Source organism: Aphelocoma coerulescens, chromosome 2 (assembly GCF_041296385.1).
Source record: "Aphelocoma coerulescens isolate FSJ_1873_10779 chromosome 2, UR_Acoe_1.0, whole genome shotgun sequence".
Taxonomy (NCBI): Eukaryota; Metazoa; Chordata; class Aves; order Passeriformes; family Corvidae; genus Aphelocoma; species Aphelocoma coerulescens.
Window position 1 is genome coordinate 30,379,841 of NC_091015.1, and position 21,982 is coordinate 30,401,822.

General features: G+C 35.5%; 1 protein-coding gene across 9 annotated transcripts in view; it reads right to left on the reverse strand.

Annotated features, from left to right (window-relative positions):
• The window catches only part of LOC138106396 (diacylglycerol kinase beta), a 425,706-nt gene that overhangs the window by 249,944 nt on the left and 153,780 nt on the right, over positions 1-21,982 (reverse strand). For all 9 annotated transcript variants that reach the window (XM_069006937.1, XM_069006936.1, XM_069006939.1 and 6 more), the window contains 4 exons: positions 20,893-20,969; positions 16,072-16,092; positions 1,847-2,000; positions 15-50 (listed from right to left, as the gene is read on the reverse strand). In XM_069006937.1, coding sequence (XP_068863038.1) covers positions 15-50; positions 1,847-2,000; positions 16,072-16,092; positions 20,893-20,969 — 288 coding nt within the window. The remainder of the gene's footprint in view (positions 1-14; positions 51-1,846; positions 2,001-16,071; positions 16,093-20,892; positions 20,970-21,982) is intronic.

Here is a 21,982-nt window from a genome sequence, read left to right on the forward strand (position 1 = left end):
GTCCTGCTGCTTACCTGGCATCTGTTTCCATCTCTCTTCAGACACCTTAACTGCAAATACAATTTATAAACAGACATGAGTGGACAGAAAGAGACTAAGTGAAGAACAAACACATAGTTGACAGATTCATGAACCCTGCAACTTTCCTTGTCCTTTTCTCTAGCTCTCATTTACCTTTCCATTTTCCAGAAGAATGTCAAATATTTCTGACAAAGTTATTTTCCAGTACAGTCGGATTTTTTTTCAATACTGGTAACATTTAAAATTTACTAGATACCCAAAAAAAAGTGTTTCCATAATCTCCATTTGCACATCAAAATGTACCAATGCACAGTTTCCCTTTAAATGTTACAATTTATCAGGATTAAACATTTAGTTTAAATAATGAACTTTAATTAAAATATAAAACCAAATTTCAAGCCCAAACAATTCTTGCAGGAGGTGAACTGCCTCTCTGAACACATTTTGTATATAACAATTTATCAAACAGTCCTTCTGGTATTATGCTAAACACATATGGAAGCTCATATTACATTATATTATTTCTGAAGTCCTTAGTAACAGAAAAAGATGAAAACTCATTACAAACTGGGAAAAGTTAGCGTGGGAGAAAAAAATTTTAGGAGGCAACTTTAGAGTAAGAAACTTAACATACAGTTTAAACAACAAAAATAATAACAGCACCATCCTTAATAATGATGTTATAATAATTACCATTTTTGTAATTTTACCACACATAAGAATAAAATATATAAAATATATTTGATTATATTAATATCTAATATAGAGAGAGAACTACAGTGTAAGTGAAGAAAGTTGAGTACAGACTATACAGGGCAGAATTTAGCTATAAATCTGACAATGACCTAAAATCAGTTGCTGTCATTCCTACAGATGAAGTGTCAAAACCATAAATATACAGTACCAGAGTCATAAAAGATGATTTTTTTAAATAACAGTAATCAGAAAATATATGTGAAAACACAGAAAAATAAATAAACATGCACCATTAAATGGCAGGTATTATTGGAATTATCAGGCAAAAAGTAGCTACAAATTTTGGTGAGTGGTTCATGTCTATTGCTGATGCTGGTCATTGATGAAATCATGATGAAAAGGTCAATGAAAAGTTAAATGGAATAAACACATGAAACCATTTGGTACCTTGTCTAAGCATTTGAGACTACTTCAATAAATTAGTCCAGCTTCTGATTTTAGGTACTGGATTTTGATAGACTTCCCAAACTGCTGAAGTACTAAACCAAGTATTTCAAGCTAGGAAAGTAACCATAAATTTCTTTAGCAAGGTTTTATAAAATTTTGTAGTTGACAGTTTTTAAAACTATTTTGCATGCCATTTTCTCTGAACTCAAAATCCCTTTTAGGGATATATTAACACTTACCCAACATTTAAAATATCAGTAGCTGCTAAGTATGTAGGATTAATAACAACAAAATCACACCTAGACAATTAAGAGAAACAGCAGCAACTGGCACAGAAACAGGAGCCTCCTGCATGATGCTTGAAGGTTTCTAAGTGTTTATACAGGAGAGTAGGCAACAAGATCACGTAACCATAGCAATCTGATTAGCATTAACATTACAAAGAATGTCCACTTGGTGTCTCAGCTGCATCATTATTGTGAATTAAAAAGACAAAACCACTTAATTTCCATTCCTTTTCACAGTATTTCCTATCATGGTTGAGTTAGTTTCTCTAATTTCACAAACACCAGAACAAAAATCCCTCCACGTATAGTTTAGAATTCCATATTTACAGCTATTAGAAGTAAAACAGCAGAGGGAGGGAACCTTTAGCTCTTATATTACTGGTTTTACTACTTACCTCCAGAAAGGTGCTGTGGTTTGTTTTTTATTAATGGGCTGCAGTGAGAGATTTTGTTCCTAAATGATGTAAAAAGATGTTCAACAAAATCATCTGGTAACTCTGCCTCCAGAAAAGTCTTCATGAACAGCTTGAACCCCTCTAAATCAATTGTCTGCAGTGAAGGGGAAGAAAACAAGAAAAATTATTGAAAGTTTTGTAAAAAAAATTCATACTAATCCATCAAATAATATCCTGTTGACAAAAACTTTGTACTGTATTTGAATATACTGACTTCTGAAGATACAGACTGGCACACCTATTCTTGAAAGTGATTATTGAATTAAGTATTACTTTGAAAATTCACAGTATTTCTGCAATATCTCAGAGCACAGTATAAAACAGCCCCAAGTAAATTCTGAGTACTTATATCAGGACCCTGAAATCAGGTTCCGTGCTCTCAAATTTCTTCATTAGCAACCAAAGGCGCCTACAGAGCTCCTAGGGATGTACTTAGTATGTCTTAGCTTTTCCTATTATTAGGCAGACAAAAAGCAGGGGATTTTTGGATGCCTAATTCAGGGAATTGACGGCCTCCTGTCTTTTCCTAGGTGGCAACATGCTTTGCCAAAGAGTTACTAATCACCCTGTCTCAAATAGGTTTGAAGAGTCAAATGAGAGTGCTTAGACATGGAGTATTACTTAGAGGGGAAAAGACCAAAAATTGTTGATTCAAACCAATTGTCACTTAGTTTAATTTGGTTTTGCTTTTGCCAGCAAGGTAAGAGCCAATTAATAAAATTCCAGTGATGATATCTTCTGTTAAAACAGCATTGTCTGCTTCAAGGAATAAAATGAATCATTGATTATCTCAAGTCGGAAGGAATACATAAGGATCATTGAGTTCAATTCCCTGCTCCTCACAGGACTACCTGAAACTAAACCATATAACCAAGAACATCATCCAAATGCTCCTTGAGCTCTTGGTGCCAGGACCAAGCTGTGCCCTGGGACACCTCTTCCACTGACCAACGGCCCTCTCAGTGAAGAGCCTTTTCCTGATGTCTGATCTGAACTTCCCCTGATGCAACTTCATTCCATTTCCTCATATCCTGTTGCTGGTCACCAGGGAGATTTCAGCACCTCCCCCTCAAGGAAGGTGTAGGCTGCAATGGGATCACAGCAATGCAAAGCATTATGATCCCATTTTATCCTGCTAATCAAGAATGGAGATAAAGGTATCCTGAAACATACTGACACAACTGCATATTTATCACTGATGCTGCTCATTACACATGTGATTTTAAAACAGCTTATCAATTATTAATCTGAAAAAACATAGTGTTACCTTGTTTATAGATCAAACAGAACAGCAACTTGTCATCATTAAATAATTAAGGGATAAAGCCACATGATACCACAAAACTATTTTGAGAAATTTCCCTGTGCTTCAGGAAGACTACATTTCTCCAAAGAAAACTCTAGTGCAACTCCTTTAGATCATCACAGTGAATGTGGAAGGAGGGAAAACACTACCAAGAATCAGTTGGAAACCATGCCAGAAAAAAGAAAATCAAAACTGAATTTTCAAAACGCCTCAGTGAATTTGCAAACTGTCAGTATAAATAATTTTTGCTATTATTTTAATATAATTTTAAGACTTAGGAGCAGAGACTTCTCTTCCCCTGACTTCTTTGACTTTTACTTTTTCAATGTATTTATGAGACATTGAAATTTTATGTCCACATTAAATTAGGTGTTTCCCATTAAGATCAAGACCTAACTGCTAAACGGTAATATTTCAAATGTGTATCATTATCCTCATGAGGCACCAACAACACAAATTGCAAAATCTGACTGCTCTTGTGCAAGTCATTATTATTATTAGGAATGCAAGATTGGCATGAGGGTCTCTCTGCTGAGCTTCTAATACAGAACATCTCATTTGAGAAAGAAGTGCAGCGAAAGCAATAACACTCTCACCTCTTCAAGACAAAAATAGCAGAGGCCGAAAAAAATTGCACACAATGCTCAAGATGGGTGTAAAACAGAAATAATCACCTTGGACATGGACTTGCTATCTTTATGTCACCAGACAGTTTCAGCCACACGCTTTTACTTTGGCAAATCATACACTGTTTCATTCGTGCTACAAACTTAACATTTTTTCTCTCTGATAAAACCACTGACATCTAGTTCACTGTTTATAAACTATGAATCACAATAGCAAAAGGGTTTGTCTCAGCATCCAAGTAAACCAATAATTAGTTACACTAATATACACTATATAACTGCATTTTTTATCCGCAAGCATAACAAACACATAAATCACTAAATCAACTGACTTTACACAATGTGAAATTGCTTTGTTAAATTGTGCATTAATGAAATGGGTCTTAGCTATTTCACTAAATGATATACACAAAAAAAACCAGCTAAGTGTAAAAGGAAACTAAACCCAAGTCATAACCCCATTTAAACTAAGGTTTATGGATAGACATATAAAATATCTTTGCATTACATTAATCTTTTCTTTATTTACCTCGTCTGTGGATTTTATGTATATGTTGCAAAAAAATATTCTTTGAGTTCAGAGCCACCTTAGATTTTTAAACTGCTGAGTAGCATTGGTCCTTCAAGCTGCCAGCACTAACTAAATCCCTAAGGCTACATTTTTTCCACTTTTGGGTTCAGAATTGTATCTGTGTAGAGAATTGGATAAATAAATAAGTTTGAAATTATGTACTTTTTTCTTCCTGAAGACTCATTCTCAAAGATGTTCAAACTTTTCAATATTTTGTAAAGAGGGTCACACACTATCATTCAAGCCAGCATCCTCCAACACATGCTCCAAACCTCAAGAAAAGGCAAGAGATACTATAATAACACATGACTTGGCTGCCATGTCCATTTATTTATATTTGACATCTTGACTGCCACCAATCACAGTAGCTCAGCAAAGGACAACAGAAAGTGTGTGGTTGTTCTAAAGGTTGTTCTACAGTCAGATTTGTTCAGCTGAAAGTGCTTTATCCTCTGTTCTAGCATGCTCTGTGACCGGTATTCCCCCAGGGAAGCAGCAATATTCATACAACCAGAGTTCGGATGTTCCACACCCAAGAGCTTTCGAATTATAACAAAAGTTAGTCAGGAGTTGGCAAATGACTTGAATACACATCAGAAATGTTTAAAATGGCAGATGCAAATGTTTAAAATGCAGATGCAAAACCACATGCTGTATGCAAAGAATGTGTAAAACTAGTCCTGCCTATGGGAGATCTCTGTGTAGAGCCCTGTGATTAGGTTCTCGCCTAAAACTCCAAAATCTGTGATTCTAATACTCCATAGCTGAAAAACATTCTAGATGACCTAACATAATTGGTGTACATTATCCTATTAGAAGTGAGCTCTAAAATAGTATAGTCATTTCTGGATATTTGTTTTTGTAAATGTATATACAGTAAATAACAGAACTAAGCTAGAATATGGCAGATCTAGGAGCAGTTCAGATCATCCATCACGTTTCACAATGAAAAAGAGTGATCTTTAAAAACCAGGCTCACTTTGAAATTGCTTTCAGTCCCCTCTCTATCATCTCTCTTTCATTGTAATATACATAACTTATAGAAAAATGGAAGAATTTCTTAAAAGAAATCCTGAGAGGAGCACTGTAGAAGACAGAGGTGTTAGAGCATTCTCACCAAGCAGAGTATGGTTCACTTAGAACAGAGCACCTTAAGATGAAAAACATTTGCTCAGCTTAATTTAAATCTACTTTCACAATAGAGGAAACAACACACAATATTATAGTCATTTCTCTATTCTGCAATTATACACAATTTTTCTTTTTTCCACATTGAACTTTACCATTCTGAAACAGCGAAATGCTGCAGCAAGGAACTACCCTTCCTTTAATTACCAGCATTTTCCCCCAACCCCAGTCACTTTTCAAATGTATTGTACAATGTTTTGGTAAGCAGAAGGGCAAAAAAAAGGAAAGCAGAGAACAATCATTTTCCACCTTAAAATGTATCATGCTTGATCTTCCTTTTAAATCTCACTGTCATTATCAGAAGTTCTCAAATGAAAAGTTCAGAGAATTTTGGTATGGTTTGAAAATAATTTATTTATGCTAATGAATTCTCAAACATTAATTAAACAGTTCAAATCAATAACATCAGAATAATATATAAACCATAATGGTGGATGTGGTTTTCTTAAGCATGCAGGCTAATTGCTTAATTTTCAACAGTTGCTTGCCTTCCAGAAGCTCCAGCTGAATTTAAATGAACCTGAGAAAGAAGGATTTAGCATTTCAAAGGCATTTTCCATGACGTTTCCCAAGTGAGGGGATGAGAGCGTGAGAGGATGCACCAAACTGACAACAATTAGCCTGGCACATAAATTAATTCATTCCATTTCACAAGAGACTATCAGGGCATAGAGAGACTATGATCACAAATTTAGGGACTTCAGGAAAATTTTCAACATAACAAAGAGATAAAATATGACATAGTTGAATCAGAAAAACATGAAAGAATTTTCAAATAATTTGGCCTAAATCTTCTGAGGGAGTCTAAAAGAAGAAAAAAATCTGTGCAGTTTTAGCTTTGACTCTAATAAAAAGGGTACCAAAATCCTTGCCTGTAGGTCTCAGAAAAATAAAGGGTTTTATACTAATCATATAAAATTGAATTTCTATTTTTACATGTCAAACTGACTCACCAAGTTTACTGGAACTCCTTTTCTTATGTTTTACAAAAAGAAACTTTACAAAATAAGACTTCTGGTATTACTGGGTAATAAAATTTCATTTGGTAATGAAAGATTTTGATATAAGTCCAGAGAAGTACACATTTAAAACCACCACTGAGTTTCAGCTAATTTAAACCATAAAATTAATATAAAATAATTGTATTATATTTTTAGAAGTAGTTAGTTCCTACTTATAGATTTTATCGATATTTCCAAATACCTGAAATTAAGAAAAAAAATTTAAAATTATATATCCACCTTGGAGAAAAGGAAAGGAGAAGGAACAGAAGACATAAGCAACACTGCAGAAATTTAACTTTAAAATTATTTTTGGCAAGTAAAATGTGTAAACTATAAAACAATTTTCATCTTTTCTGAAAGCAAACATAGAACTGGACTCCCTATGACTCAATGCATAGGGATATTAAAAATGTGCATCTTTTCCTACACAATAAATTGTCAGGGAAAATCCATAACCTTTAATTAACCACCCACAAAATTTCAAAATTAAAATCCTAGCCCTAAACTTCCAACCAGCATTTATTCCATAAGTATTGGGAGTTTTTTCCCCTCTACGCTCCTTCCAAACTGATAAAGAAGAAACAGACCAAAGTTTACAATGAGGTCTATGTCGCTGACTGGCCACAGAGAAGAAGGTTCTCAGTATATACGTTCACAAAAAAATAGAATCATCTACAAAAACAAAAAATGTGCTATGCACCAAGTACAACTGAGACCATCACTTCCTTCTGAAAGCACAGAAAAAGTAACAGATTTTCCCTCTTGTGGGGGAAAAAAATCTCCTGGTAAAGACAACTCGCCTGTGGGAGTCACCTGGCTGATTTCCCATTTGCCTGAGGAAATTCAAACCTGTGTCTCTTTCTCTAAAGAGCATCCAAGTATCAGGAAAGAGCTGAAGAGTCACTGAGGGCAAAAAGAAGGTTTCTGTATGTCTATGCCAACAAAATTTTTAAATATTTATTTGTAAAAATGTGACTGAACAAATTACGGATAAACTCCTATGAATGAGGTGATCTGAACATGCACTCACAGAGATGTATGAAAAAAGAGGCCAAAATGTTTCCGCTGTTAAGGCAGTACTTCTGGACACATGAACAAATTTAAGATGCTTAGGTGAATTTTAAAGAAAATAGACGAGACAAGTTTTTATTTCTTCTCTTTTTTAAATTGTCATAACAGAGTTGGATGCTATCTTTACTCAGAGAGCAAATAACTCATTCAGGATCCACGCCTATGCTAGAAGAAACAGAACAAATATATGTATTGCATATCTAAAAATAAATATTCATCTATACATACTACCATATATTAATTCTAAATGAAGCAGTGAACAGCAAATATAGATTGCTCAGTGAGGTACTTCAGTGCCTCTGGGACTATAACATGTCATCTCACATCCTGCATATATTTTACAGTTAAATTTAGGGATGTATGCATTAGTCCAAAAAATCTATCAGTTGTGGGGTTTTTAATGTAAACGACATGAAAAGATTACATACAAAAAATTCCATCAGTGCAAATAACTCACTGTACACTCTCTTATTATTAAAAACAGAAGAAGCAGTTTTCATTACAGTGAAACAAAGCAGACTAATCTGTCTTTATTTCCACATATCCACATACTACGAGAACATTCCTGCCATGATGTCCAACTAAGCAAATATAGAGAGATTTGCCCAGATCTGTAGTTTCAACTGAATTGTTCTTGGTAAAGAACCCATACCCAACCAATGTGTTGTGGTGGAAATTTTTCTGAAGGTTATGGCTTATGGCATCCTTGACTTCACAAGGAAGCTACAAACAATTAGGATTTGCTCTGCCAACTCCCATTATTTTGGAGAAAATTCCATCACTCAAATAGCCCTTTAAGAACCAGGATGAAACAAAAATAATTAGGCCAATAATTATCCTCATAATATTATTCTTAGAATAACAGAATACAATAAAAGTTTATCACGGAACTCTGTTATGCCTTACGCATTTTGTAAAATATGAAAATATAAAACTAAAGCATCACTAGCTATATGGATAAAAAGCAGCAACTGCAAAAGATAATACCATGCAGCACCTATTTTACTTAAAACAAAAGTCTGGAAAGAAAGAGGCAATGCCATTTGCATATAGACTGAGTTTGTGTGGAGGCAACATCCGGGCCATGCAAGACAGGTGGAAATTATCAGTCTTTCCTCCAAACTTGTTTACAACCCTATCTCCTTTGCATCTCTGCTATCAAGGATGCATCACTGGGTAACTATGTGTTGGGTGGGGAAGAAAGCTGAGATTGAGCTACAGACCCCAGATTTCAACTCAGAGATTTCAACCACATCTGTAGGCAACCTACTCGGACAGCTGCCTGACACCATATTATGGAAAATGGTGGTGGAGCAGACAAAAGGAGGTTTCTTTTGAGTTATAAAGAATATTCTGCACTCAGTGGGAAAACTGAGATAAGATGTAAAAGTAGATTCTCAGAACACTGAAGTTCCTTCCTCCCCAGCTGCTAAAAGCTCCTGGCAAACTGTTGAGCAGCTCACCATGCATTCTGAGATATTTCACTGTTTTCCTATAATCATACATTTAAAAAGCCAGCTATGTAGAAAATTCTTTAGCCTGGCCTTTTGTTGTTCTTCTACATCTCAGAAAACCTCTGCTATGAAGATTGGCTGAGAGAGCTGGAGTTGTTAAGCCTGGAGCAGAGAAGACTTTGGGGAGACCTTATCGCACCTCTCAGTCCCTAAAGGGGGCTAAAGAGAAAGCTGGTGAGGGACTTTTTGCAAGGGCAGGTAGAGAAAGGACAAGGTTTAATGCTTTTAAACTGAACAAGCGTAGCTTTAGGACAAATATTAGGAAGTTCTTTATAGTGAGGATGGTGAGGCACTAGAACAGGCTGCCCACAAAAGTTGTGGATGCCCCATCCCCTGCAGTGCTCAAGGGCTCTGAGCAACGTGGTCAAGTAGAATGTGTCCCTGCCCATAGCAGGGGTCTTGGAAATAGATGATCTTCCTTCCCAAACAATAAGCTGATACTATTTTACCCTGAATCTGAACACTAGTTCATCCTTCTTAAGATACCACACGAAATCACATGAAAGAACAGTAGGCACACATAAAAAGACACATTTGAACAAATGGCAATCACTGAACTAGAAAAAAATAATTACTAAGAATCTTAACTTTAAAGAAGTGGAAGTCACAAAGAAATTAAAGACCTGGCAACTGTTTAAATACAGTTTTCAGGATAAATGACATATTTCAAGAGATTTTCCAGGTTGACACTGATTACTTTGACTAAAGAATTCACAACTGTGAAGAAACAAAACCATTAAAATAGTTTAGGGGTTTTAGATGCACTAAAAATCTCACTTTATTCATAGTCAAAAAAGTAGTCTGGAATTTTTCTTCTTCTGTTACGGCATAAAATACTGCAAACCTGACAATAAAGCAGGCACTATTTTCCATAGTATCATGACCATATGTGAATTTCTTGGCAGTGTATCCAATGTATCTCATAGATGTGTGATAAGATGCTTTTTATCTTATGAACATCACTAAAGAAAGCATATCTCTTACTTCTCTTTCTACTCTACACCAACAGCATAAAGCAAAGCTCTTGCTTCCCACACTACAGTTTCTTTTGAATCCCAGATAAGCAGACTATAAGGGACTCCAAGGATAAAGAAATGTGCATCAGTCTATGCTTAACATGCTTTAAAAAATCTCCAATTACCATGATAAGAGTTCTGTTTCTTCTCAAGCACTCACTGATAAGTGCATTACTCTAATTTAGCGCTGCTTCATAGAGGGTGAGTCTCAGTCTCAGGAAGAACAGGAATTGAAGGACTGATTTTCAAGTAGCAGTTATGACTTTGCTTGACAAAATAGCAGACACTTTCAGGTTTCTTCTAGTTTTGAATCAGACATATATAGGCCAACACTCAGCTAAAACCACAGGTCTTTATCTCCTGTTTATGGCTACAACAGGCTATGGAGGTGCCTTAAAATATCTGATCCTGTCCCAAGCAGCAGAATGGCTTCTAACACCTTGACAACAGAGAGGAAGAGGCTGAACTCCACCTACAAACACTGTGTGTATTTGACTTCTTTGTTTCTCCTACAATAGTTAAGCTGTTCAATTTTACAATTTGCTTTTCTGCTTTACTGATAGTAAACACAGATATGTAAGATCAAGAAAAATCCAAATATGCATGCATATTTTGAAGATTTATGCATTTTGTGTATGTTCTGTGCCAACACACAGAACTCTACATGGTATAGACATCAAAAGCCAGTATATCCCAATACTGAGAATACAGAAAACATGGTTTCTCAGTGAAAAATAGGATATATACAAGGAAATTTGTGCCTCTTTTTATATAGAAGTTTTTTAACTATGCTGCATAATATTTTAACTCCTACCATACTAAGACATTTGAAAAGAACCAACAATTTATTAAGAAAATGGAAGCTTTTTGACTCAAGATCTATCCTAACAACTGCAATAAAGGAGTTCTAACTGTCTCCTGTATTTTCCTAGCTGGTGTAAAGGCAACAACCAGCTCTTCTGGATGATATGTAGAAAGAAGGGAGAGCTGCTGTATCACTCTCTTTCTCCTCACAAGACACCAAAAAATTAATAGTCTCTTGACGAAAGAGTTGCCATTGTGGATGGAGCAGGGCAGGGAGGGGTAGAATAACAACTTCTTTTATTCCTCCCCACCACACTGGCCACATAAATGGGAACAAGACACGATCTAGTGTTTGAAGTTAATCTCCTCCCATAAATTCTTTTAAAATACCACATTCTCTTTGGTCTTTTCTTCTTTTAGATTTGTACAAAATATTTCAACATAAGCCACTATTTTTATCATCCTGAAAAACAGAAGGTAATAGAGAAAAGAAAAAAAAATCATTCATTTCAAGAGACTTCCACAACATATGGTTTTGATTTATTAAAAAGACCATTTCACAGATAATGGAAAGAGAATTATGTTGAAATGTAATTTTCAATTATTTACTTTTTAAATTATGTTGTCCAATCTCCAAATGGTGCAAAAAATATAATCAGCTTTCATCTACTGACAGTAATTGCTCTGGGTTATTTTTTGGGGTTGAGTAAGTTCCTTTAACTGATTATTTCTTTTTAAACTACTTATATTAACCTAATATGTGAAAAAGGAACTGTTAAGTAAGAGTAGATGTTACAGGGCCTTGATTCACACATAGTGCTATGACAACAGGGGCAAACGCTTATGCGAGTGCATTAGTGACAATTACATGATTAACTGTGAACACCAATGCTAAAGCATTCCCACAAAAGTCAAAGTCTTGAAGATTTATTGATCATCACATTTCAAAACCTGCTGTTGTTTTGATAAAAGATGTGGAAAAAAAGTAGAGAGACTATATATATAGAGAGGATTAACAAGTTAAAACCCAGGAATCACATGAGAATGCGTTAAGTTTTTGGTGTTTAAAATGTATTTCTCACGTTCATAAGGCAGAAATTAAAATAAAATTTGGAATTCCTCATGAAGACTGGCTTTGTGCATCAAGGTAAAATCTGGTTTAAATTCAAAATCCTTAGCATTTTCTGCTCAAAGCATTCCATTAAATACAGTTTTTACATAATTAATTTTGAAAATTCTAGTAACCAAATAAAACTATTTCTTAGCTATATCAGCATTCAAATTCTTATCTACTGAAATGAACGTTTAAAAAAAAATCTAAAAACCCCACATGCTCTCACAGGCTGCTCCTATGAAATACTCCATATGGACAAACTACATTTGGATATTACCAATACACAGACATATATTACTGCCAAAATTTTCCCTCAGCTCTTCAAAGAAGTAAGCTCAACAAAACATCTAAAATGGAAATGGGAAGAACTCCATTTTTATGCAATAATTAGATTTTTAAGCATAACATTCTCATGTTATTAAAATAAATTGATGCTAATTACCAAAATAAGTCTGGAATGTATTCACCAGCTACTGCAGTCTCATCACAATCTTACATGCAGGTAATAAAAACCAAAAAATTTTTATCAGCAGGTTTTCTTTAGTACATGATTCTATGTGTGCATATCCATAAGTACTGCACACATACGTACTTGTATTTAATATGTAACTTTCCCTAAATATGCTATATTTACTATACAGAGGTGGGGTTTTTTTTAAGAAGAGTGGTAAATCACATACTTTTAGAATATCTTGTTGGAGATTATCATTCAGAGTCTACTTGAAATTATTATATACCAAATAACGTGAAAAGTAGATAGTTTGCATTCTGCCCCAGAAGAATTGGTCAGGAAAAATGGGTTAGGTGGCATGGTTCAGACAAAAGCCAAATAAAATAGCAAAATGAATGAATCCCTGAAAAAAAGTCAGTTATGACAAAAAGTTCTGGTTGAACAATTAAGCTGCTTGTGAAGATTGTGTAAAGACCTACTCACAGAAAAACATGTCTGCATTGGCATCTTCATAATGCAGCTAAAAGTAGGAAAAATCACTTCTCTATACATGTTGTATGGTAATGGTATTCTCACATATTTCACCCGTATTGACCCTATCTGTGCATTACAAATTTTTGTGGAGGTTATTTCAGCTACATTTATTAAAAATACTTGCTATAACACTTTTAGTAAGAAAAGTAATATGTGACAATGTCATGTTACCAGTTATTGTTAATCCCGCCCTCTTTAAAGTTTTGAAGAATACAAATTAATAAACTTTCACTTCATGAATGAATGGTTTGCTGAGATTTAACCAAACCTGAGCCCAGCTGGAACCTTCACTTGGATTAATCACACCAATAGAAAAACATTTAAAATGCCCCATTCCATTTGTCAACAAGTTACATCCACTTTATACTACGTAAATGTAAAGATTTTAGTAAAAGTGGAACTATACTAATTGACCTAAGTTTGAGTTTCTCCTCACCAGTATTTAAAAGTACAGCTTAGAAAGAATTAAAAGGATATGAGCAGTGGCATCTGTTCAATTATACATGTATACATTCATATATATCAATACCTGTATTGCCCAAGAAAACTTCAAGACATTTGTTGATTAATTCTTGCAATAAACTATGATTTAAAGTATTTTCCTTATATTTTGTTTTTCTATGCAGTTTCATAAATATTATCTAGATGCCACCATGCACATGAATCAAGCATAGCTGAAGCTATCATGAGAAAAAAACCAACACAAAACATAATATATTGTTCTTCATAAAGAAAACAAATTACACCCCCTCACCATAATCAAATAGTCCATCTAAAGCTCTTCAAATTGTCTTTTTTAACACGTGACATGTAGACAAAAGTGGTAATAGGTTCATGAAGTTAAAGCATAAGGTACTGTGCAACACAAAAATGTAAAGGAAAAAAAGGATAAAAATAAGTTCTTAAGGAAGAGAAGTGTATCAAAAGGAAAGGAGGATATCAAAGAGGGAGATTAGTACTAGTAGCACAGACTGAGAAAAGGAGAAAGACCAGCAAAGATCATAAAAAATGTTCTAACCCAAACAGTTTTGCAGCAGAAATTGACTATCTGAAGTATTTTACACCTCAATGCCCTGAACACACTCCACAGAAAGCAGGCTCACAGCCAGACTGCCAACATCTCTGCCTGGCAGGCTTCCCAACTCTCTAGGTATCCAGAAAGCTTTCCCTAGAAATTTTGCCCATGGAGCCAGAAACACAGAGTACCCAGTGTCGGAAACCTAGAGTTTACTGCTGGTGACACACATAAGATGCTACATTCTTTTCTTTTGTAGCTATAAAGATACAACTTAAGCTTCTTACATGTGAAGGACAGGCTTCTCCTACATTATATATGCTATAATTCTGCACATCCTACTAACCTTCTGTAAATTAGTTTCAATTTGAGTTCACTTCATCCCATCATTTGGACAAAAGTAGAAAGACGTGGCTTCTGCAGTACCTTTTTTAAAGAAAATTAAATCTTCCTATCTGCAGTAGAAATACTTCACTTAATACATTATAATAAGGCAAGGTTTTTTACAGTAATTTAATATCTTCTGTCACATTAAAGAACATCGCTGAGGGAAAGAACACAAAATATGCTTTCAAACTATATTCCTGTGTGCTTGAAATTTTAACTACTTTTCCACTTATGTCAACAGGCCTAAGAAACTACCTCTTCTTACAAGTTTTGTCTTCTTTTCAGACTGCCATGGCCACAGGAACACTATTACAACATCCCAGTAACATCCTTCTCCTCTTCATGCCCAAACCACAATGATGCTTTGCATTCACCTTTGGTCAACTACATACACGTTAATTTATCTGACAATGCCAGTGGTACCAGGGTACGCTACACTGCGGCCTGCACACGAGCATTTCATTCCATTTACTATAGTCCACAACATCATCAAGTTTTTCCCATGTGATATTAACTCCCAAATTTCGTTTAGTTTGTTGATTCTATTAGTATTCATCTACTCATCTGACAAAGTAATTAGCTAAATACTGATGAGATTATGCTCAAGATTAGTCACAGATACACTGTTTTAATGTTGCAACCTCTTTCAGAACCCTCTGCAGTCAGTCTGTTAGCTTGTAAAAAAAAAAGATAATGTTGGTCATCTGAAGAAAGTCCTTTTATGATTGGGCAGTTCTGATCTTACTAACACATCTCCAAAAGCTCAACTGGCCTCTGACCCCAGAAACTGAGGGGTTCCTATAAAACTAATGCTTTCACTCTCTTGACTTTCTCATTGTTCGCATGCTCTGGCTGCCTCTTCCCTGAACAGCAGAGCCAGAGCTTTTTAACACCTTTGTGCTATGAAGAAAGAATAACTAGGTCACTTAAAAAACTAGTCCATTTGATTAGTCCTTCTTCCCTAGGTTTTTTTTTTCCTGTTTTACTTTTATACCTGGATTTAGGCCAATGAAGTTTCTCAGGAGTAGCTTCTCCTGAGTAGTAGCTGATGTTCAGCATTTTAGCCATTTCTCTTGCAATTGCTGTAAAGTCACAATTGCTTAAAGCACACTATAAGCCTAATTCAAATTATTAAATCTTCAATTTTAAGCCTGCTCCATATGAATGGTATTATATGGTTATAGAAATTGGTATTTAATATTTTTTCCTGAGACATATTCTTTCATTTCAGAATAATACAGATCATTACAAGATCTCACAGTAAAGTGAAATTTCTGTGAAAAGTATGGAACAAGTAATTTATTTGCTCTTGTTTCTCATATTCAACTCAATTAATGTTAGTAAAATTATGTACTGTGAATGACAAAAATGAAGTTCACCTAGTGAAAAATTCTGCCACCAGAAAAGGAGTGCACTCTGCTTTCAGATTTAAATATTACTCTGTTATCTGAAAGAATAGCCACATGCAGTATTTATTAATAAGTACATCTCAGTGGAAGCTTACAAAATAAAAGATACTGCACCTACGCAAAAAGAAAGACAAAATCAAATTAGCATTACTTACTTGATTAAGTATATCTTGTTTCTGTAACACATGCAAGGAAAGAGAGAACATACATACATTAGTGCAGTGTCATAACACTCAAGCTCTGTTTTTTATAATAAAAATATTTTTAGTGAAAGGTTAGTGATTTAGATGAGCAGGTTTAAGACATTTGATAGAATATCCCATTTTCTTACATTAGCACATAAGTCAAGAAAATGGTTCTAAGTCAGCATTCTAGTCTTGATTAGACAGTGTAAGCAATTTATTTCTAAACATGCAATGACAGATAACCAAGAAAGAAAAATAAATATAATATTAGTCTTTCAACCCTGCGTACTTTTAAAAAGCATAAAAAATTAATTGTTACCAAGAAGAGTCATAAATTAAACAAATTATCAGAACTGAATAATTCTAAACTCAAAGTGGGAAGGTCATGGAGCAGATGATTCTCACTGCCATCACATGGCACATACAGGAGCACCAGGGGATCAGGCCAGGCCAGCCAGATCTTCAGAAAGGCAGATCTTGCCTGACTCACTGGTCCTTGACACCTAAACTCCTTCTATGACAAGGTGATCTGCTTAGTAGATGAGGGAAAGGCTGTGGATATTGTCTACCTAGACTTCTGTAGAATCATTATCATTAAGGGTGGGAAAGACCTCTAAGGTCTTTAGTACAGCCTTTGACACTGCATTCTCCTGGAGAAACTGTCTGCTCATGGCTTGGACAGGTGCACCCTTTGCTGGGTAATAAACTGGCCAGGTAGCCAGACCTAGGGAGTGGTAGTCAGTGGAGTCATATCCAGTTGGTAGCCAGGCACAAGTGGTGTTTCCCAGCACTTACTAAGTCCTGGATAATATCTTTATCAAGGATCTGGGCAAAGGTATTGATGCCTTAGGTTTTAACTTTCATATTTTTCAAATCCTGTACTGCCTAGTGTGTAACTCTGAAGTTTCTTGTAGCCTGTTAACTTCTGCTCTCTCGTGCTAGGCAGACATAACAAAGCCTCTCCAGGGCTGTTCTCCAAGGACACTCAGACTGTCCTAGGCCCAAAGAGTATAAACCAAAAGCCTCTAAGGGGGGCAAGCTGAGGGGAATTACATCATTAAACTGAAGCTCTAATTGGAGAATTAACCCTGATACGCAAATGAACCAAACCTATAAAAGTGTGAAGAACTCATGACCTGTCATCCATCTTGGGGTCTGTCTTGGCAGTAGCCTCTGGCCCCAGGGGGTACCTTTGAAGGCCTTTCAAATAAATACCTGCTTTTATTCCCTTACTCCTGTCTAGTCTCTGTTTCTAGTTGGCCTCTCAAGGCATCAGCATGAATTGCACCTTAGTCAGTCTGAAGATGATGCCCTGTTGGGCAAGAGCTTTGATTTCCTACTTGAGGGTAGGAACGCTCTGCACAGGGATCTGGACAGGCTGGATCAACTGGCTGAGGTCGATGTCATGAGGTTCAACAAGGCCAAGTGCTTGGTCCTGCACTTGGGTCACAATGAGCCCAGGCAGCTCCAGGGGCTGGCGGAAAAGTGTCTGGAAAGCTGCCCAGCAGAAAAGGAGCTGGGGGTGCTGGTTGACAGCCAGTTAAACATGGTGCAGCATGTGCCCAGGTGGCCAAGAAAGCCAGTGGACTTCTTGGTAAACAAAAAATTAGGATGCACTCAGAAAGGATGACAACACTAGGACCACAAGCACACAATGCTTGTAATGGGCAACACAACTGCCCATTTTAACAGTCTGTAGCTCTATCTGCTTTCCTAAGTCTTGCCAACCAATTCAACGCTCCCCTCAAAGTGAAATGATTGAAATTAATTAATATAAATAGATCTCAAATGATGAAAAGAATATTTATCAATCACAGCTTTCCTAGAGTCTGGTCTTAGCCTACCTATGTGCCTTATACCACGTAAAAAAATCCATTCTTAATTACCTATTTGATATTGACTTAGAGAAGAAGGTGAAAGGGCAGGTGTTCAGTAGCATTTGTGAAATTTTAGGCATCTCCCTTAGATTGAAATGAGAAAGTAAAAGCTCCATAAATAAACTCCCTATAGTAGATAACTTTCTGATAAGTAGATACACCATTTCCACTAAACCCAAAATCCACTCACTGAACAAGATATAAAATAATATAAAAACAAACCAGATTATTTCAGGTTGCAAGTTTTGAGTACCAATGGCTTTTCTTTTGCTATTTGCATTCCATTAGATCAGCTTGTGATAAAAAACTTCTCTGTAAAACCAATGGAGCAGAATAAATTCCTGAACCCTTTAAATATATAAGTAAATATTTAAATAAATATATCACTCTTCTAAATTTGCCATAGCTCTATGTCGCATGTTTACTGCTAAAAAACTGGCATCATCTTTTGGTACTTTAAAAAAAAATGGGAGTATTTATAAGATAATGATCTAGGAAAGAGAGAGGTAAAATGGAAATATGATGGTATCCTCTACAAAACACAACAACAAAACAGCAGTGCTGTCCAGAATATATGGAAATAAATAGCTGCACTAAGATTGATGCCAGCTGGATCAGTTAATTTTTGTCATCTCATTTACAGATAATAATTAATTACTTACACCCAATCCACAGTCCTCATCCAACCACATAAAATCAACTTGCAAATCATTCTGTAAAGAGTTTATCCACACAGCAGGCTGAATGCATGCCAAAAATATGGACACACCTGTGCAAAGGCAGTTCGCTTGTCATAACAGAATATTCACTCAGTGGCAGAGGAAATTTCAGCCACTTTGCTTCCAGTTCTGCAGTTTACGGCATGAACCTTGAGCTAACAAATCTTACCAGACCCAAAGCAGATTTGTTGCTAGCCAGGTTTTCTTTATGTTGCACTCTATGAAGTCTAAGTGCTAAGCAGCAAAGTTCAAAAGCTGTCAGGGTCAGCCTAGGTCCAGTATTGACCCAGGAGTAGTGAATAGCTTGATTCCTGCTGAAGACATTGAAGTCATCACAGGGTGTCTGTCTTGAATTCCTTCCTCCCCTACCCTCCTCCTGTCCTGCTCCCTGCCCTGGATATTCTGCTGCTCTATAATTCCTGGATGTTTCAATACACTGGTAGAATTCTGCAAACGAATAGCTGTGAAATGAAGAAGAGGGAGATACCGTGCAGAGTCACAGACTCATCTCACGACCAATTGTGCTTATTATTTCCAGCTTTGCACAGATTTTGCCAATTCACCTGGCTTCAGTCAGAACAGTTTTCCTGGGTACCCATCTTGCCATGACTCAACTTCCATGTAGCCCCAAACTGGAAAAATTACTTGGTTAAAAGAGACTAATCACACCACTTTCAGTAATCATGTTTATGGACAGTTGATAATTTGAAAATATGTTACCTATGAGGCAACATATTATTTAAATATGCATTAAATGCACAGTTATTTTTTACTTTAACAGGGTACACTTCACAAAACTGAACATGTTTTGTTATGTTGATAACATGTATGATAACTGAAAATATGTGAAGAATTTAGAAGAAAAAACATATAATAGATTAAGACCATTTTATCAGTTCACATTTTTCCTAAAAAACGAACAAAACCAAAAATATGTCTATATTCTAAAAAAAAGCAGATAAGGATGGTCCTACAGCCTAGGTCTCCCTATATTACACCGGGGGATAAAGTAGAGGATCACAGTATTCCCATCCATTTATATTCTACAAATGTATTTAACTAGAAACCTGGAAATCAAAGATAATCATTTATGATAATCTAAGGATCAGCTTACACTATTTTACTGAATTACAAATTTTTTTCCTCATAAACTGACTAAAATGACCCGCATTATGCTTTGCCAAGTTCAAAGCATCAAACAATTTTTCAATATCTATTAAATTAACTCATTAGTTGCAAGTAATTGTATTATTGCCAATAAGTTGTCAATAATTTTTGTACTTTACATCCTGAAATGTAAGATCAAGTAATTTTCATAATGGTTAGCACATTTTTCTGTCCTGAATTTCACAAAATGTGAGCACAGTCAGAAATATTACTATTAGAAACATTACTGAAACAGGTTTTTATTTAGCTACATTCTGAATCACACTATTAGGATGTGCTAAGTGAATGCAAATTTCAATTGAGGATAAGAAAAGAAAACAATCTGGCTTTTTCTACCAGCCAAACCAGAATACTTTGTCTAGTGGTGAATCTGTAGTGACAGTGTGCACACACAGCTTTTTTTTCAGCTGAATTCTTTGTTTCATAACATCAGAAAATCCCACTACCAGAAACAACACAAGAGAAACAGAATTTAAAAAGAAATCTTAATGGATGTTACTTTTATAACTTTTGAAATTATGCTTGACATTTCCAATCTTAAGAGACTTGAAAACCATATTAATCTTATTCAAAGGATTGTGGAGGTGTTTTGGGGGGTTGTTTTTTATTTTTTGCAGGGGTGGAGGGGGTGAAGTCTGTGCACTGATTTTGGCTAGGATAGAGTTAATTTCCTTCACAGTAGCTTGTATGAAGCTTCGTTTTGGATTTGTGCTGGAAACAGTGTTGATAACAGAGGGATGTTTTAGGTATTTACACAGAGTCAACGTCTTTTCTCACCCCAGCCCACCAGCAAGGCAGCTCAAGGTACATAAGAATTTGGGAAGGGGCATAGGTGGAATAGCTGACCCCAACAGACTATAGGGATATTCCAGATCATATGGCATCCTGGTTTTTTTACTTCTCAAACAATTTCAAATACCCCAAACACCTGATTTATAAATAATCTTCTATTTCAAATGCTTAGAATGGCTACAGAATTTGCAAATTGTCCCCCTCATTTCTGATCATTAAGAAACAAGAAAAATTACCCCTTCAGGATTATATTTTGCTAACACACCACTGCCATGGAATTCTTCTAAGACATCCTTAATTTTCTTGGTGGAATCTGAGTAAAAAAAATAGAGAGAGAGAAAATGAAAATACAGAACACTGATTTACATAACATGAAGAGTAATTAAAGAAAAAACAATCAAAACTGCTAATAGCTTTTTGCAATACACGTCAGTAATTTTCTGTAGCTGTATGAGATCTGTGGGCACAAAGAAAATGAGAACATACTCTACCTTCTCCACGAGTACTGTAAAAACCAGCCAGTAAACACAAAATGCTCAGAAATGAACACTCTTTGATCTAATCCCTAACTATTAAATAGCATATTTCTGAAGGAGTTTTTAGCAGGACTATTTCAAGTCACTTCTCTTGTCCTTGAGTCAGCCACAAAACATGATCATTTCCACTAGCACTATAAAATCTCCTTTGGCAGAGCTGCCAGAGAGTAGAGGAGCTGGACAATATCAAGATAAATGGGAACCTTGCAGAAAAAAACTCTTCAGTGTTCACATCACAGAAAACAAATGTTGCTCTCAAAACCTCAATTTTTGCAGAGCTCTCAGGTATTCTAAAAACTGTCAGCTTCAGTAACTTTTGTCTAACAGAATTGTGCAAATCCCTGCAGGTCAGAATCACGTAGATATAATTTTTCCAATTTAACTATGGGCAGAATAACAAAGCAATTATTCCAGTAAGTAGCCATTAAATAAAACCCTTGAACTCATATTCACTTAGAATTCATCATGCACATAACCATCTTTTCCACATTAAATATCTCAGCAATACAATAAAAATAACTCAGTTTTTTCTTTAAAATGCAGTAGTTCAGTGTATAATGGTCAAATCTGCATAATGGCCACAACACTATGAATTAGTAATGAGTTCCAATTCAATGAATAAGAGAATAGGTGAACTTTGCATCTGCACTTTTATTTCTACAACAAAACCTGGAAGGAAAGTAGAGAAGCAAAGAGTGAACCAAGAACAGGATTATCTAGAGCAATTATTTAGGCACGTAATATTAGAAACCTTAGGACCTAATATGGCTTTTACTAATTAAATAAACAA